The sequence below is a fragment of the Diuraphis noxia genome, unplaced genomic scaffold, assembly GCF_037042655.1.
Source record: "Diuraphis noxia isolate RWA-SAM2 unplaced genomic scaffold, SU_Dnox_SAM2 contig0002, whole genome shotgun sequence".
Taxonomy (NCBI): Eukaryota; Metazoa; Arthropoda; class Insecta; order Hemiptera; family Aphididae; genus Diuraphis; species Diuraphis noxia.
Genome location: NW_028301712.1, coordinates 73,782,342 through 73,802,440, shown reverse-complemented (window position 1 = coordinate 73,802,440; position 20,099 = coordinate 73,782,342). Strand labels below are relative to the sequence as shown.

The following is a 20,099-nucleotide window of genomic DNA, read 5'->3' as shown; positions in this document are numbered from 1 at the left end:
ATTCCTTACAATGGGACGTTATCTGTACGGTTACCCATCAATTCGGGTATTACACGAATCTACCTAGAGCAGTTCATTATTATTAATTATTGTATGTTATCGCGTGTTATTCGATCGGGCATAAAATTAGTTTAACCATTGATATTATGTACATAATATAATACCTATGCGAGTTTAATTTACTAAATTTATGCAGGGTTGAATGAAAAATGTATCCATCAAATGGTGCAATAAAATTTAATAGACCAATCATCAGCCGCTAATCTTATATATTTAAGGGACCACAACTTCCATAAGCCATCACTATTATTGATTCGTTAAATCATTGATTACAATATTATTATTTATAATCAATTGTTAAAATATGTTTAGTGATTGTTCGTTTCAAACTTTTTCACTAACAAATAATTTAACTCGCGCGTTCTAAACGTATTATTGTACAACATTGTACGTCTATATACGCAATACACGCGTGAACTGCGAATACAAATATCGGTAAATCACACAATATTATTTACAATAACAATATTTATCTGTTTTGACTTAATGGCGGGTTGAAATTAAATATATTATATTATTATGTTATATAGGTAAATAGTTGATATTTTATTTTTTAGACATCGCGATGCATCGGATTAAAACGACGAACCCGATGACAAAAGTACGTGTTGGACGTGACGACACACGGCCAACCGGAAGTGTTGTATTTCCCCGGCGCCCATATAGCAGGTACCCACCGGCCTCGTCACGACCGGGCGTTATATCGTATTATATTGCATTATTATTATTGTTTCCGTTTACGGATGCGTCCTGTAAGCGGCGCTCGTGCTCGACTGGTAATCGAGCCTCGTCCGAACCGTCCGGTAGTTATCATTGGGGCTCGATACGCGTATGTGTTGTGCGCCAAACAAAACCTCTGGTAAGATCGCAGCCGGATGTGAACTATAAACAAAGCAATCCACCAAGTATGCTCATTGCTGATCTCCAATTTTTTAGTTAGATAATAAATTAAATCATATTCTGATTTTTGACATTTTTTATAAATTCGGAGGCCTTTTTATTGAAATTTATCTAAGTTTAGTTAGGTGGGATGCGATCGAGGGGTTCTACTTTGAATTACATCAGTTTGTACATCTCGACAATTTTAAAACATATTAGAACCTTTAAGTGTATTTAAATGTTTCAATAACTAGATTTTGAATAACTGCATTATTGAAGAAATTAGCCAATGGAGATGGAGAAGAGCATGTTTGGTGAAGCACCCTGTATTGTCCTTACGTGTTCTTACATGTTTCGATACAATACCGTCAATACCTATAACATACAATGCCAGAAGAGGTTTAATTGTTTTTGAATACATTAAAAATATTAAATTCAAAATATGACCCGCAGTGGCAATGAACCTAAACACGAACGCGTGGCCATGAACTAAAACGATCGCTAATCATACAATAATGTTGGTCATTAAATTATAAGTGGTTGATGCCTTGATGATCTACAAATATTGTTTTCGCTTCACAACTACCTACTTAATATTTAATACTTTTTTGAGTACTGCTTGGATATTAGATCGAGATAGACGGACGGTGGATAGTCGAATGTGGTATACAAATACAATATTATGTACAAATGTACAATGCAAATAATTATGTTTAGGGGTAGCCTATGTTTTAAGTATGACATCAGAATTATGGGTGGGCTATAAGGAGGGAGATGACTTGTTTGCAGTGAAAACGGTTGCACTTAGATTTGCAGCATATACAATATGCATCTTAATTAATGAACTACAAACATAATGATTATCTTGAAATGCGGCATATTTGTGTGTGCGTGTGTGTGTTATTGCACAGTTTTCAAACATCTTATCAGTCACTAAGGTCTGAGGCCAATTTACAGTTATAGGTGCATACAGTTTTACTCACATAGTTCGTGCTTCATTGAGTTGTTATGTAATTTTTTAATTTTACAATATTAAAATATCCTAAAATTGATGACGATTGACGTTAATACGTTGAGCTATAATGAGTGTTTATTAAAATGAAATAAGTAAATATTTGTATTATATAACGAATAAATTAACATATAATTATGGCGCAATAGCGCAGAAAATAATTTGATATTCTATGTAATATAAACTCGTCGTGAGAGTGTTGATTTTATTAATTACCGTGTTAAATTAACTGAACACGGACACCATTCGTATTTTATTGAACTTCACTTATGAGTTTATATACGTACGATTGTACGAATGTACGATCTATGTTCAACCAGGAGCTGACGGTTGTATCAATTATTTTTTACGATTGTTAAATATTAATGAAGCACAATAATATCAGTACCATAATGTTATATCACGTAACTATTATAATACTATTATAACTGCAGGCGTGGACTGGTAAAAAAAGGGCACGGGATGCAACATAATTTTAAGGGCAAACATCAAAAATGATTGGGAAAAATTTAAAGTATATGGATTATATTTTATTTTGTTTTAATAAAATATTGAAAATACTTACGTAAATATTTACCAAGTTACAACAAACATTCAAACAAAATTGTATATGGTATTAGATTAAAAACAAATCAGATTAAATTTTATATCAAATATACTTAAGGGTAACGAATGATGTAGCATACCAGCCAGTTCGCGCCAGTTTATAAGTAGTAAAAAAATGTATATAAGCTGCAGAATAATTCAATTTATTATATTATTGTTATTATCATTTATTTATGTCAACAAAAGTAATTTTTGAAAATAAAAATAATTATAGGCTACTACAAAAACAAAGCGATAACAAATTATTGTTAATAATTAACTTACTATCTATTATTAAATCATTAAAATATACTGATCTATGGAAATCATGATTGAATATTATAACTCTACAGATTGTATCTGTAATGCAGTAACTTAACTACTCATAATATTATATAAACCACGGTTTAAGATATTATTTAAGTATATCTTAAACCGTGATATAAACATATGTTTATATATTATATATCCGTATTCATCACATAGATCATTTTAAAATAAAGAAAAAAATTCACGTTATCACAAAAGTAAACGATGTGCATAATAATATAATAAAATATCTATGTTATTTAATAAGCAAATAAGCTGTAATAAAACACCCATTTGATAAAACCAAAAGTTGATTAATTAAGGTATACTTCATCATTTCAAAGTGTTAAGACAACAGCGTGTCGGCAATTTGTAATAATTAAAATGAATAATTCAAACGGTAAATAAGTTCTGTTTAATTATTGCTTAGTTTACAAATTATTAATTATTAACCTACAACAATATTTTCTGTACAATATTATTTCAGAATATTTGGAAAATACTTTTACAAATGAACTATACAATAAGATTTACATAGGAATGTTAAAAAGCCATACGGGAGAGACAGATTCAATAGATAACATTATAGAACGATTAGAATCACCTCAAAAAGAACAGTTTATTTCACTGTTTATTGATTTGAAAACCAAAAATGTTAGTAAACTTAAAATGCATTTTCATTGAATTGTGTATCGATAACTATTGCTCTTATTATTGTTTTTTAGGATCCTTTAGACATGGATTTTGTACTTCGGCTCTGTCACAAATTATTAGAACAACAAAATAAATCGAATGTATCATTCTTGCCAACTGAACAAGTAAACTGACTCGTTGCATACTTACGCACGATTATTTATCAATTAGATAATTTGGTAACTATATATTTTACAGATAATTGGTCGGAATGAACTTAGTCATCAACATTTTAGACGAAAACAATTTAAGGATGACAAATCCGATCAAAATGAAACCAAATCGTCATACGATTTGTTTGAAAAAAAAGATAATGATCGTTTTTCTTTACTTTCAAACAGGATGAATTTGATGACAGGTAAACCGTTCAAATTATATAATATTTTAATATATACATACTACATACATGAAACATTAAATATTATATGACGTGTACCGTGTACTGTGTATACCACTAAATATTCTAATTTCTAGAAGGATGAGATAGGATATTAATATGGAATTTTAAAACGTGAAGGAAGTGCCTTCATGAATATCCTCACGGCTTTAAAAAATTTCAAATTTTAAGCCTATTGGTACTTTTGATATAACTTAAATGTTGTAATATAATGTTAAAAAAATATTTTTTATAGCTACACTACAAAGCATTTTGAATAGGTAAATTAAAATTTATGATTTATCTAATAATTGTATCTTTTTTTTTAACATTTCTTTGTTTTCGTAATTATTTACTCTAATTTTTCTCATCTATACTAAAAGTTGTAAGATAAAAAATAATTTAGGGTTATGAAAATTATGAAAATCGGCATATTACAATTATAGATTTATTTCAAATTAATTTAAATATTGTAAAATTGCTTCTTCGCTGTCTTTGTGTATCTTTAAACAATAATTTAATAATATCGATTATATATCATTACATCAAGTATAAAATTAATACGTTTAAAATTTTGTTAAAAACGGATTTTTGTAAATTTCAACGTATACCTACTAACTATGTAAATTTCGTAATTACTAAAAAAATTATTCAAACATTTTAAAAATTAAATCTTAATGTTTTTGAAAAATCTTCACGTTTATTTTGAGAAAAAAGGTTGTTAAATTATATTCTGCGTGTGCATAGGATTAAAAATTTGAATTTTTTTCAAAATGCGTATTTAGAAATTCCATTTTGATCCGAGCTAATTATAGTTTCTCATTAGCGAAATATTTGATTTCTTTAGACGCAAGTAAACAATTTGGACGAAAACTGCTTCTAAATCTGACACAATATGGCCAAGGCATGAATTTGGTCAAATCGGATAATGACACCACGTGCATAACAATTCCAAATTTAGAATTTGTGGTAAAACATGTGAATGAGCTTAGCCGTCTTCATAAAATTATCAAAGACTACGTTAACGCCGACAACGAACACAGCGGTCTTGTAGCTAAAGCTTTAAGATTTAGTTTACAAGAGAAAATTAATTCATATTACATTTATGTAAACAAGTGGGTTAGTCATATTTTTGTTTTTGCAGTATGGTCAACGAGAATTCGGTTGTTTAGAAATAATTCCTAATACAATTCTTAATGAGTTTATTTTGTTATATTTTAGTTACGTGCCAACCTTGACGTATTAGAATATTCTAAAGATTGCTTACGCGCGTGTATCCCTTTAGACCACGATGTTTTGATAAAGTTCCAGTGTCTAGCGAAAGTTGTAAAGAATGCCAAAGGCAAGAGTGGCTGCAATTTAATATCTTCGGTAACTCGCATCTCCAGTATCCACGAAATCGATCGTACAATTTTAAATGAGGTAATAATATATTTTCTAAGGATTTTATTCGTTGAATGATACGTTTTCGTCTTAGATCACCAAACCCATACAGGCAATGATTCTCCGTTGGATGAAGCACGGCGAAATAGAAGACGAACATGGTGATTTTTTTATAGTAAAAAACTCGTCTGAAAGTTATTGGAATAAAATCCACGCATTGAGGTCAGTTTAAAATGTCATAAAAATTATTCAAAAATCCATTTGTATACTTATATAACTTATATTAATACCGATATAGTTCAACTAACACATTAGATTTCCTGGACGATTGTCAGTTAAACGAAATTTATCAAACAGGAAAAAACATGAATTTACTGTTAAAATTGCTTAGTCCAAAGATGAATGCGAAAATTGAAAAACTTAGAGAAAATACCAAAATACTAGCTACCAATGGAGGTAATCAGAATTTAAGTAGCTAAAATATTAGTTAAAAGAGATATGTATGCCTACGTTTTCAGATGGACTCGTTATTATGTTGACTGATAAATTTAATAAAACATCAACAATAATATCTGACTCGTGTAATCAATCGTCTGCGTTATTGAAGGAAGTGTTAATAGACGATTACAATTTGTTTCAACACTTCGAAGGATTCCGAAATTATATGTTGCTTGGTCGTGGAGACTTTTACTCTTATATTATACACAAGTTGGAGTAAGATTTTTAGTGTTAATTACTTTTAAAGCTCCACATATGATATAATAAACATTTTAGACCGCATTTTGGAAATAATGAGATATATTTCAATTATCAATTAAAAGATATCATCAAAAATGCATATGCTTTGACATCCGCTAGTAATGACAGCAAGGAGCTGTTCAACAACCTGAAATACCGAATCGATACGGCCGAAAAAATGAACTGGAACAGTATCAAGTTCGAGTACAAGACTGATGAACCTTTAAATCAAGTACCTAAATCTCACCATAATCGTGATAAAATCACCCTGAAGACACTGAAAACTTTAATTAGTGTGTCAACATTTCAGATATTCGGCCCCTGCTATAACCATTATGCAAACGTTTTTAAATTCCTATGGCGACTGAAAAATGTAAATTGGACTACACACAAAATGTGGCATGAACTTTCCTATGTCGTAAAAAAATCATACAACATGATTCGTAAGTTAATTAAAAAATTTCTAACTATAGATAACATAACAATACATACCTAATGATTCTCAAAATTCTTGTAATTTATACACCTGTTACTAAAGCTGTAACAATTTTAGATTAACAAACACATTTTCATTTCAAACGCGTAAAAATAAATGCAAATCATAATTTTCATTATATTATACGTCCACTATTAAGTATAATTAATTTGTTTCAAATAAAGCTTTTAAAATATTTTAATCAGATTTATTAATATATTCGTAATAAATTATGAAACAAATTTCATTAATATCAAAAAACAACTCTTGAAATATAACTGCTACAGGTTAAATGGTGTAATTATACTTGTAACTCGTATAATACCTGTCACCTGATATGTAAAATACATTTTATTTTTCTGGCAACTCACACCATGTCACACCTTTACGGGTCAACAAAGTCTCGCAATTGCTTAGTTTTAATTTTAATTTTTAACATCTACACGTCCTACACGTATTTTGACAAATAGAACTGAAACCGGTCTTGAGAAACATAAACGCATTACTGTCAAACATGTTGAGCTGCATAAACGAAATTCAAAACTTCGTGTTTGAGACGATCGACGATGAATGGGAACAGTTCAAAAGTGAAATCCACAGAGCTACTTGCATCGAAACGGTAACGGATGCTCATATGTCGTTTTTGGAATCAATTACGAAATTTGTGGATGACGGATCTGTGGTAAGTAATATCACAATAGTCTAATTAAAATCTCTTGAAAACCTTTGATATTTACAAGGACACGTTAATTTTTCTTATATTTTTACTCGATGGCTACATTTTTCTGCTATAAGTTACAACTAACTTATTGCCTAACGTAGCCGTAAAATTCATACTTGAGTACTGATATGACACTCATCGCAATAGTGGGCAGTGGCACTAGGGAGATATCGACTGAGAAAAAGGGCCTGAGCCTGCCTTAGTGAGAACATCTGAATTAAAAGGTTTTAATTTAAAGGCCCCGAATACGTTATTTGCCCAGGGCCCCACAAAATCTTCCACCGTCACTGCTCATACTTTTTATACATTATTTAAATGAATTATGAATGTTCATGTAAGTATACTATAATGTGTATGTATTTAAATATTTTATTCATACCATTGATTATAAATACTATACTATAAATGTTTTATACTATACTATTACTATATCATAATACTATTGCTGTTTTATCAATTATTGCCACGTTTAATGTTTATACAACGGCCCGAAAACTGTGAAGTCTATAGAGTATAGATGAAAAGATTAAATACTCTAAACGCTAGTAGGATAGACTAAATTTGATTCTCAACTCTACAATCTAGTTTCACCAATTTCATAAAAACTATTAATCAAAATATAATGCAAATGGAGATAAGCCCCCGGAGTCTGTGGTTAAACTTTGGTAAAAATCCAAACGGAACTAAAATCATACATACGGTAGATATTGGTACCCTGCACATTTAAAAACATTAATATAATATTGACTTGTTTGTTAGATCTTATAAATGTATACAAGTATAAAGAATGACTCTTTTAGTAGGCTCGCAGACAATTTCAAAAATGGATTAACTCTAAAAGTATCTCACAGCTACACAATCCCTCGTTGGTTCATTGCGCCTTGGAGACTAGTAGCAGTGTTATATCACAATTCTCGTATAGTGTATACAGTAGGGCTGCAGTCTCTCCAAATCGAACGTTTTCATCGTAGCCATTTTATTCACAGAATATTTACTAGATGTCTTTTATGCACAGAATGGCTGCAGTTGCTACACGAATCAGCTTGCAAAATCCTTGAACTTCAGGCTCGTATTTTTTTAGCCACGTGTTTGAATTTTACATATATTTTTTGTATTGTATTAATACGATCACGAGGAGTGGCGGGAAGTGTGTTTTAAAACCCAAAACATCATCACGCAACTGCGGGACGGTGTTGTACGATTGAGAACGTTTTACCTTTTTAGCAACACGATTGAGAACGATTGTCGGCAGATCAAAGAAACAATATTTTGTTCCTTAAAATCAAACGATCGAGAACGATTTTTCGAGCGACGTTGTCATTTATCTTAACTTTTAGTAATAACTTTTAAGGGCTGGGATGTTGATCCAAGGGTATATTTTTTTGGTGTTTTGAAATGTTGCTGATTAAAACTGATTTTTTTTTTTTGACATTTTCTTGACAAAATTCACCTTAAATTTGTTTATAAAATGAACGAAAATTTTTTCGATTAACAAAAGATTTTCTGCATGTTTGCTTTTGCTTTTGATTTTTTTAAATTTTTAATCTTAAACTGAAAAATAAAAATATAAATATTTTGTAAATAAATATTAATTTTTTAAATTTTAATCTTAAAAAATGCGCCTTAAGCTGGCAAATAAGTGATAAATGTACCTATTGATTTTACAATGATGTGTGTGTTTATTTTTATTTATCAAATTTAATTCCACGTAAGTTTATTCTGTAACCAAAAACTCAAAGATATATTATAGTAATTGATATCTATTATATCTATTTTATATTTTATATTTTATATTTTTAATTAATGTGGCAACGTTGCATGAAAGTTAGCAGGTAAAAACGTTCTCAATAGTGTTATTAAAAAAGGTATGGCCAAAAAGGACCGTTCTCAATGGTGTTCTACGTTCTACCGGGAAAACGCGAGTTGGGTCCCGAGATATTTGATCCCTTAAAAAAAACAGGAGTTGGGTCTGCGGTATTATTTGTTAATACTCGAATTGGGCCCGCGGTAATATTGTCAGTGCCGGTCGCACACACCTTCCACTGGCACTGAATATATTGTATATTATTTTAACAAGACAAATGTTTAACACGATGTATAGATGTGGCCTATAACTTTCTAGTAAATAGTAATTATGTAGTATGTACTATAATAATAATTTTAAGTTTTATGTTTACAACAGTAAAGTTCAACTTGGTAAATGTTTATACAAACCAAAATACTCATGCAATTTATGACTTATGAATATTATGACTTGGAAAAACAATTAATAAAATTTTTTACTGAGTTAAGTTAATTTTATTTTATATCTTAACTTTAATTTTAATTAATTTTATTCAATTATTTTCATTAATTTGCCCACTTTTGCTTAAAATATACCGGGACCCAACTCTTGTGCTCCAAAAAATTATACCGGGACCCAACTCATGTACCTCAAAAAATATACCGGGACCCAACTAATGTACTCCATAAAGTATACCGGGACCCAACTCGTGCTGTTTTTGAAATCTGGGACCCAACTCGAGTTTGTCCTTTCTACCCCTGCGGGAGATGTGTAGATACTAAATCTCAAGTTTTTCAATAATCTCGTATCTGGTAAACTCTATTAACATGCCCTTCTATCTAAATTTCAAAGTTCCTCAGTGGTCAAACAGAAAGTAGGTACCTACCATTTTTCACTCCGCTATTCACCACAAACTGTAAAATATATCAAATAAATCTATTAAACACATACTGGCCATTGCCAATGTTTACCATTCATTATTCGCCTTTTAAATTATATTTAACTAAATATCGATGTATTGCATGTTAGTATATTTTTATCTATATTATGTTGTATCTAATTATGTGTGACCTTGTATTTGTAACCAAAAGAGTAAGACCACGGTTAATCAAATAAATAAATATCCTATAAAATATAAGAAATACAAATTTTCATTTTTATATTTTTAGAAATATTGAATAATAGGTACCTGTATCTTGGTTTTTGAGTCAGTCCGTATAATGCTAAAGGTTTTCTATTATAAATGAGATTAAGAAATTTATTTATTCTTTATCTAACCTTCAATGTGGAAATTTATTCATTAAAACTTAAGAAAATAAAATTTGATTTGTGCTTATGTTAGTATAAATTGAATTAATAAGTTTGCAATGTAAACACTTTGACAACTTTTAAACTCTGATCAATCATTATAGCAACAAACTTCAGATAAGAAGTTTTTTAAATAATAATATTATAAATTAATATACACATATATATTATATATATAGGTTTAGCTATGTGAATAAATTACGATATTTTATATAAACAATGAATAAACTTACCGAATAAAATGAACTGTAGTTTTTAAGAGATGCTTGATGAATGATGATAATGTTCAATTTTATTTTTTTAATGGAAATATTTGTAAAGTTAAAACCCGTAGGAATACAATTATATACCTACCTACTTTGGCTTCGAAACAAAATATTGATCTGTACCGGCTATAACGACTATAAACTTAGTACTTGGAAAGTTGGAAGTGTTTTTAAAACTATAATAATATTATGTTAGAGCGAATAGTCCACGAACTTTGTTGAAAAATTAATGTACCTAGTTAGGTGCAGTACGGTAGCTAGAGGTGCCGCGGAGGCACGAGTTTCCCTGAAATCTTTAGTGCAGTGTAAAAATATGCCTTATCTAATTTATATGACTAATACGATTAATTTGCTTCATCGTTATTTCTTCTGTTTATAGCTATATCTTATTAAATTTGTGTAAAATCAACTATGGCTTGATTGGTGTTTGGTATATTATTTGTCTGAAAAAAGTTATCATGACAATGGACAAGTAATAAACTATATTTTGAATAAAATTCAATGTTTTAAACACATAATAATATACTTGTATCAATTAATGCATTAATCCGCGTGGCTTACAATAATGATGCTAATAAATTGTCAAATGTGTACCGTAGTTGCTAACACAATAATTGTATACATTGACGAGAAAAAAGGTATATTAGTGGTAATATTATATTACTATGTAGGTAATACACTTTATATTGTAATGAGTAGGTATTCTGACGCGTTTAAAAAAAAAAATAGTGGCACCCCAACCTTCAGAAAAAAATTCTTACTACTGCACTGGGCAGGAGTGAAATATTATTTTATTACCTATTATATTCTTTTCACAGTCATTGGACGCGTATGTTGAATCGTTGAAAATACACGTAAAAAGCTTTTCTAATGTTTTCCGTTGTTTCGTTGATACGATGGAATCGTCGTCGTTCAAAGAACCGAAAACCCGGAAATACAGCAAATGTTGTGAAGAAAATAACACGATAAATGCGTTTATGGACGATTTCGGAGTTATAAAAAAACAATACGAGGTAACAAAATAAAACGTTCATAAAACCGTTTGTCCGATTACAATATTTATAAGCAAAAGTAGATGTAATTCGATTTGGGATAATGTATACGAAGTTTATAATTTATCACCAGTCATATTATACGCACCAACTGCAGCAGTGAATGTAAATAAAATATGTTTCAGTTACCTAAGTCCAAACGGACACCGGGACACCTGGGTATTGCATTTTTTATTTGCATAAAATATTTACCATGACTTACTATTTATTATTCCATATTGAATTAGTCTGACGCAATTAAAATATTGATAATCTAAACACCTACATCAAGACTAGGTACCTATATATAACAATATGTGACGTTATAATGTGACGTAGGTATTCCCAGGCATGTCGCGCCGTTAAAAATGTACAATGTTTTATAATATTTCATATTTTCATTTTGGATTTTTATAGTATTTATTTCATAGCTGATGCCTGTTTAAAATATTCATTATTATTACTAGTTAGATACCTACAATAGGGCTATTGGAAATCTGTCTAAAATGTATCAGGTTAAAAAACAAACATTTATTCATATCTTTAATGCATTATCGCTGACTAATTTTGAATTAAATCTTATTGTAACACCTTATACCTGCCTTTATGATTTTCTGTTTTTTTTTTTTAAATGTTTTAATTCGGTGTCTCGAAAAATAATTTAACAATATAACAATGAGATCACTTTTATTCATTTCGTGTATTTTTGATTTATTTATTTAAAATATTGTGTATGATTTACGATAAATAATACTTAGATGCTTACTATTAATATTAAATATTTTATACAAATATAATTTTATTATTAAACTTATGCTAAATTTTCCCATTTTAAAATGAATTTATAAATCATTATATAGTTTCTGGAAAATCAATTTTCAAAATTAACTTTGAGTAGGTTAGGTACCTTTTCAGCTTCAAATCGATTTGACAACGATAAAATAATGTGCGTATAATAATGTTATCTTAAGTTGATATTTTATTGATTAGCAAAATAGCAAGCGATTAGTTGAATCTAGAACATTGCCACTGCTATGTTAATTTATTTTACTTTTCGATTTAATATTTTTATCAATTCAACTTTACAAAAAACTTTTGTGATACTTATAAATCTTTCCGAGAACTTATAAAAATAAAAATAAACCTTTGTAAAAAAAAATGAGATTTAAAGATTCTCTGAGACGTTTTGAACAAAACTATAATTTGTTCGCGAGAAAACGTCCAAAAGGATTTATAGTTGGGGTTTTGTTTTTCAGACAGAACTCGGTGACTTTTTGATAAAACTTAACGATACCATGACACGAAGTCTAGGAACATTATCCTTGAGGATCGACTTTAACGGCTATTACTCATCTATAACGGTATAAAAATAAGCCATACTATAAACACAAATATTTGTCTCATATGTGCATCTTACATAAAAAAAATAAGTACCAAAAAAGTGTATAGCAATTATATTTTTTTTGCATTTTCAGCGAATTGCATGCATTGGGCCCGACCGAGCGTAATTATCACGGATGATCGATCACGAGCAGTATAAGTTGACGCCAATACACAATATCGATGTTAAGCTTATTTTTCTTAAAATATACCTTTAATTTTTGCGATTAATTATTATTTTTTTCGCCATATTTCCACTTAAAACAACTCGTAACCTATAAACGATACAGCGATAAACCTATGCTAATCGATGTGTAGCTAGGGATCAATTTTTATGAACAAATTCATTGTAATTTTACACCATCCAACGTCTTAACATCTCCATAACCTCCACAATCAATTGACCTCATTTCATAAGTATTAAGTACCATGTGTATCTATCATGATTTGAGTGTCATTAACCTATTGTGAATGATACACAAAGCGAGTATTAGATTTAAGATGAAACGGGTGAGCTTATGCCGTGTACTTTAAGCAGTTTAAGAGCATACCTACTTGCGGGGAAAAAAGTACATCCAAATAGTCTGATAATCATATAAAATATATATAGAAGAAAAATCTAAACGAAAGATTCGTGTTTTTTTTTTTTAGATAGGTTCAGTTGTAGCTGTATCATATTATAAAGTACCTATATATAATATGTATCTATCCAATGTAAATATACTAAGTATACAGGGTGTTTCTGAAATGGTGGAGGTAACTAGTACATGCATACTCAGTGTGATGAACTGATGACCCATTGAAGATTTTTTTTCAATCTTTAAAATCTGGGTTTATTTATCTTACATTTAGAACATTATCTGAAATGTGAAAATTAACACTCAAGTTTTATTTTTCGCGAAATTCTCATACGAATTGAGGTGGCACATCATTTTTACGCTTGTCACGCTCGAATCGCCGACTAAAAACAAAAATGGTGTGACCCGTCGATTCGTATGAGAAAACTACAAGGTAAACGTTGGTGATGGTTATTTGTTGTCATTTACCATAACTACAAAATTAAATGTTTATCTTATCGAGTCAAAATAGTTATGTTACTGCGATATCCACAAACTGTAATTTAAATATAAATAGGAACACATATTAGTTGGTTTCATTTACCTCTAACTCATGACTTATGACATTGCGGGTAAAAGTTACCATATGCTATTACCTGTACCTACATCTAAAACATATACCTAATTTAAATTGGTTAAATTCGATCATTTACTCTTGTCTACACTATAGTTTTTTTTATTATTTTATCATTTTTTATTTTTATTAGTTGTCAATGTAAAATAATGAACTTATCAGTCATGTATGTTAAATGACAAAAAATAACTATCACCAATGTTTGTCTTGTAGTTTTCTCATACGAATCGATGTGTCACACCATTTTTTTTTTTTTTTTGGCGATTCGAGCTTAAAAAAACGCACGACTAGCGTACAATGATGTGACACCTCGATTTTGATGAGAATTTTGCAAAAAATAAAACTTGAGTGTTAATTTTCATATTGAAGATAATGTTATAAAAATAAGATGAATAAACCCAGATTTTGAAGATTGAAAAAAAATTTAAAAAAATCTTCATTGGGTCATCACACTGTGTGCGCTTATACTAGTTACCTCAACCATTTCAGAAACACCCTGTACATATTTCATCAGAAATCTAAATTGGTTAAAATTATAGATCATTTTAAACTGTAGTTATAAAAATTCAACAAAGGATACAACACATTCGTACAAACCTTTTTTACAAGTTTCAAGTAGGATGCAATAATTAGAGATCAATGCTTAATATTTTATTTTATTTTTTTTTTGTGGAGGGAAGCAGCAATAGTGCAAAATAATTTATAACATCAGTACTACAATTACTAGTATATTAAAGTACTATATCTATTATAGTAGGTACTGATATTTAATAACGATGTTCATACCTATAAGATTAATAACTTCACTAAATTAAAAAAAATTCATCTAATGATTATTACAATTTATCACCCATTCAGAGTGATCCATCAAACATGCTCACCGCCATTTATCCTTTAATAATGAAATCATTCAAATTCTGATATTTGCAATTTTTAAATAAATGTACTCGGAGACCATTTTTTAAATTATTACAGTCAAGTACCCATGTACTTGTTTGTAAGGAGCGTTTACTTGACCAGAGATTTCAGACTTGTGGTGCTATTTGTATGCATCACTGATATTACACTTAGGTACCAAGTTATATCTACTTCATAACTAATTAAATTTAAATTAGTTAGAATGCACTTTATATAGGTTCATTTAAATTTTTAATTAATGTCGATGACCGTTAGAATTAGCAAGGAATGAAAATACTACACCTGTATTAAGTACCTATTATAATATTATCATTATCATTTTATCGATATTTTTAGTATTTTTTAAAGTCAATAAGTCAACTCAGCAGATAGATAATAATTAGATTTTTCAAATTTCATTGGCTTGTCCTTTATTCGTTTATTAATAATCACAAACCCTTTACAATTTAAATTCTAATTACATTTAATTTCTAAAAGTTTAAATTGCATAGTAAGGTAAAATTACATACTATGGAGTGATTAATTTCCATGCCTTCTTGTTCATTTTTATAACAATTATCATTATTGTTTTTATGTTAAGGAACAATGTTTTTTTAAATAGTCTTAAAATTTCATAATTTTAGTAAAAACAATAAAAGATAACTTGATCTTGGTATTTTTATTAATTTTATTTTTCAATACATTATTAATATGAGATAATTAAGTTTTTCATACAATATCGTATTAAAATTTAAAAAAAAAAAAAATGGTTGTCATACATTACACTCCCTATAAACTACTCAATAACGATGCAGTCTTGTCTTTAAAATACACAAGTCGGCAAATCAAAACTAACTTATAATAACAATATTATTACTATAATACATATAAATTTTAAATTGTTGTAATGATTTTTTAGAAGTAAACACACGTATTATACATGTAAAGCAATAATATATAATATATCTATTATGTGTAAGTAATTAATTAAAAAAATTGTGACAGCAAATTAAAAAAAAAAGGTAAAATATAACAACTGTTTGAATTTGAATTTTTTTTTTAATGTTTATATGTTATACAAATTTTACTAAAATGCTGTAAGTAGTAAATCCACAAAAATATTTTTTGAAGTAACTGTGAATTTAAAATTCATTATTATTTTTTGTTATGTGTAGTAGTAATATATTATATAACAATAAAATTAATGTATAGTATCAATATGGCATTTACAAAAAATTGGAACACATGCAATAAATTAAATGCTTCTAATGTCTGGTTAACCATGATGCAAATTTAAAAACCACATAACTGCATACCAATGTGACAATTAACTTTTTCTCTCTGACATAAAAAGGCAGAGAAGCTATATGTTCTAATTCAATAACTCTGCGTGACACACGACCCATCTGTTGACGCAAGTGAGCTAATTCTTCAGATATTGTCATTGGTTCACTCACACTTGCATTGAAGAAACTCATACTTAAAAACAATAAAATAACAAAACATAAATAAATAAGTATATTAAGCACATAATTAATTATTTTTTATGAATAGTAGTGATCATGTTTCAAAGTATTTTAATATATTTACACACACATACCAATATTGTCTATTAATTAATTAGATCATAACATAAAATTACACTTCACTGATATTTAAAATCATTGTCAACAAACAATGTAAACATATAAATACAAAACATAATACATTTTATTTTTCTCACAGTGCCTAGGGTTTTACCTTTAGATTAAAATGGCAGTACATATTCAATGTAGATCTTTTTCTATGTTTTAAAAGGCTTTTCAGAATTTTTTTTTTAAATAAGACACAAACCTTTTTATTTTGAATGCAATAAATTAGGTAATAAATACTTTTATTACAGTTATATGTTTATAGCCTTCATCTAGAACAGGGGTCGCCAATCAGTCGATGGCGATCGACTGGTCGATCTTTCTAGGAATATAGGTCGATCGTTATAAAAATTAATTTTACCATTATCGGTCGATCGCGTAATAAATAATCGGATAATGTAATTTTTTTTTTACTATTTCTCGTGTATTATCAATATATTAAATTATTATTATTATTATTATTATTATTATCATCATGAAGAAACAATAAATATTTATTCTTTGGAGCTTAGACCTTTTTTTTTGCTCATAAAACAAATCTCTTCCTAAAGACCTATTCTCCTAGATGTCGATCACCTGGGGCTAAAACTTTCAAATGTAGCTCACTTGTTTGAAAAGGTTGGTGACCCCTGATCTAGAATAATGGAAGTATGAAGCAAAAATAATTTTATCTAAACTTAAAATTCTGTATGACATCTTAATAGTCTTGTAAAAGATACTTTTTAAAAACATTCAAGTAGAGATACAGATCTTTCAAAGTAAAGTGAGCAGTTCTGGCAAATTTGATCACTCGGTAAAAAAGTATTTATATTTTATAGATAAATTCAAACTTTTAATAAATACATTTGGGTATTCATGTCGTATGCGGTCTACCGCACACTTGTCATCTACCACGTATATGTTTCTACACGTCATATGCGGCCTATTGCCGCATATCTATATATATTTTTTTGGTTTAAAACTTTGAATTATTTAAAAAAATGCATGGTACATCTCCATCATTGCTGCCCTCATATTTGGCGAAACAATGGTGGCGTCTAAAAAACAAGAATGAAAACACATTTGATTATTTTTTTAAGAGAGGTGAAATTATATTGTACTTATACCTAATTTAAATATTGATTAAAGCATATTTCTATATAATTTTACATTTTTTGTCAGTTAGTTTTTAATACATATACTAATTAAATTTACCTACATATTTTTATATTTTTTTTTGTATTATTAAATAGGTATTATATTGAAATTCTACATTAATAAATATATTGTAATTCTACATTTATGTATTCCATCATTCATATTTTTAACCATGTGGTAGACCTCATGCGTGGTAGACAACAAATGTGCGGTAGACCGCATACGACATGAGTACCTACATTTGTCATCTTGTAAAGCAACTTCACTGATTTCCAAGTTTTACATTAATTTTATAGGAAATTTTACATTGTACCATTTTGGTGTGACTATAAAATAATCATCTGTTTTCTTTGTTAAAACATTTGAATTTTTTTGGTTGAGTATATTTCACATTAAAAAAATACCAAAGTATTAACTCATTTTTTTTTATGTAAATAAAATTAAAATAGAAAATCTATAAACTTAAAAGAGTAAGTATTTGATTAAATACAGATGCCTTGAGTAAATATTTAAAATACATATTCAAGTAATATAAAGTTTTCATCTCAGAGAGATGTGAATTTTGTTATATTATCGTTAAAATATTTTTAATACTTGGGATCTATTTGCACTGCATTAATTTCAGAAGGTTCAGTATTGTTTGGAATCAATTCTTCGCTTTGCTCAATAGATGTGGATTTCTGTTCAAAATCATCTAACACAGAAGGGAAATAATGTCTTGACATGGTGATTTTCTGTGGTGGAGTCTAAAATGTATATTTTTGGACAGTTAGTAATATTATTACTGTATATTTATATAACAAATACATTTTACCTGAACACGAATAAATTCTTCAGCTGGTGGCTGAGGAATGATCAAATCATCAATAACAAATTCTCTTGGTTTTGAAGAAGATCCTTGATGCTGATTATTACCTGCATAATTACAAGCCATTACATTTTCTAATTCTTAAAGAATGCGAAACCTATTTATTTATAATCATTTTAAATCATCAATGGATTTATATTTATATTATGTTAATTGTAAGTGCTAGTAAACATTAAAAACATTGTTTCAAGTTTAAAATACAAATGTAACAATATATTACTTAACATCAAAGCCACGTCTTACCACTTAGTGGCATGAAACATAGGGCCTAAATATTGCTCAGGCAACAACTTATGGGTGGCTATTGATAGAAGAAAAATAGAACATTCTATATGTTGGTCTAACGGTATTTAAAAGTAGTTTTTCTTTGATTTAACAAAACATGGCTGGTATCTAACTTTTTCATATTGAAACATTTATAAAATTATAAAGTAAACTATCACCTAATTGCTTCATAAAATTCTGAGTAATATTAGATTATACCTGATATCAAAGTCCAGAGGTATAATATAAGCCATACACAAAATGTAAGATACAGCCTTCCAAAAAAAAGAGTTAATATAGGGAAACTATAGTAAAATTTACCTATAAGAATAATTTTTTCTGGAACCCTCATATCAAAATTGTCACCAAATCGGCTGTTATCGTCAGCATAGTAGTTTGTCGAACGAAAATTAGAAACATCTCCATTCACCCGAATGCTCTTAGGCACTTGCATCTTATTGTTAATCTCTTCGGTGAAGTTGGTATCATAAACGTGATGGTCGTCCATTGCAAATTCAATAATTTAAAAAAATCTATAAGTAAAAATTTTTTAACATTAAAATCACTTATACACATGAAGTACCTCAAATTTGTTTACCTGGATGATCCGTCGCTAGAGTTGTGATGGTCGCGACTGAATGAATCCAAATACTATATACGACAATAATACTGTAAAATCTGGTGACCGTTCTTATCAATTCCCATCGAGATTGATATTAAATTGCCTAACTTTACTCCTTAAAATGTAATTTTAATTCCCACCATTTTTAAAATTTGAATATCATTAATAGTACATTCGTACGAATCGTACGTAATATATTCAATATTCATATTAGTTTATTTATTTGGCGGCTTGAACTTTTTTTCCCTCGAATCACGTTTAATATTTTTACAACACACGCCCTAAAATATAGTTATTAGTTATTACTGTAGGTACATTATCTGCTGAGTACACATTACCGCTATACATATATTATTTGACTGATTTTAGTAGTAGATATTTTTTTATTTTTTTTTTACTTAACGAAATATACCCTCGGCGACATAAGCCTAGAAGTAGATATTGTAGTGTTGGTAATTGGTAGACGGTAGTATCCAGTAATTTTAATAAT

The 20,099-nt window shown here is 28.7% G+C and overlaps 2 protein-coding genes and 1 long non-coding RNA gene across 5 annotated transcripts in view; 1 reads left to right on the top strand and 2 right to left on the bottom strand.

The window, feature by feature from the left end:
* LOC149058903 (uncharacterized) overlaps positions 1–11,507 on the bottom strand; it is a 34,923-nt gene extending 23,416 nt beyond the window's left edge. For both annotated transcript variants that reach the window (XR_016190263.1, XR_016190262.1), the window contains exon 1: positions 11,387–11,507. This is a non-coding gene — a long non-coding RNA (uncharacterized LOC149058903). The remainder of the gene's footprint in view (positions 1–11,386) is intronic.
* Positions 2,965–13,230, top strand: LOC107162927 (gamma-tubulin complex component 3 homolog). Of its 2 annotated transcripts, XM_015510094.2 has the most exons (15): positions 2,968–3,245; positions 3,333–3,499; positions 3,571–3,663; positions 3,737–3,896; positions 4,762–5,033; positions 5,136–5,336; positions 5,392–5,519; positions 5,596–5,753; positions 5,816–6,011; positions 6,072–6,267; positions 6,346–6,478; positions 6,981–7,192; positions 11,407–11,601; positions 12,876–12,980; positions 13,095–13,230. In XM_015510094.2, the coding sequence occupies exons 1-15, from the start codon at positions 3,230–3,232 to the stop codon at positions 13,125–13,127; spliced, it is 2,265 nt and encodes a 754-aa protein (XP_015365580.2). In that variant the 5' UTR covers positions 2,968–3,229; the 3' UTR covers positions 13,128–13,230. The 2 variants fall into 2 exon arrangements, with proteins under 2 accessions (XP_015365581.2, XP_015365580.2); XM_015510095.2 differs by lacking the exon at positions 12,876–12,980 and having other exon boundaries at positions 2,965–3,245.
* Positions 13,231–15,747: 2,517 nt separating this feature from the next.
* On the bottom strand, positions 15,748–19,741 carry Tango11 (transport and golgi organization 11). The gene is given in 6 exon segments (XM_089220752.1): positions 15,748–16,378; positions 16,380–16,566; positions 18,450–18,601; positions 18,670–18,770; positions 19,309–19,520; positions 19,586–19,741. Coding segments are annotated over 5 exon segments (642 nt in total). The 5' UTR covers positions 19,496–19,520; positions 19,586–19,741; the 3' UTR covers positions 15,748–16,363.
* Between the last annotated feature and the right edge of the window lie 358 nt (positions 19,742–20,099).

Bases quoted from the DNA above. Each gene is read 5' to 3' on its own strand.
- LOC107162927 (XM_015510094.2), top strand. The intron at 5,520-5,595 runs GTCAGTTTAAAA...ATACCGATATAG, and splicing joins AATAAAATCCACGCATTGAG to TTCAACTAACACATTAGATT. The intron at 7,193-11,406 runs GTAAGTAATATC...TTCTTTTCACAG, and splicing joins TTGTGGATGACGGATCTGTG to TCATTGGACGCGTATGTTGA.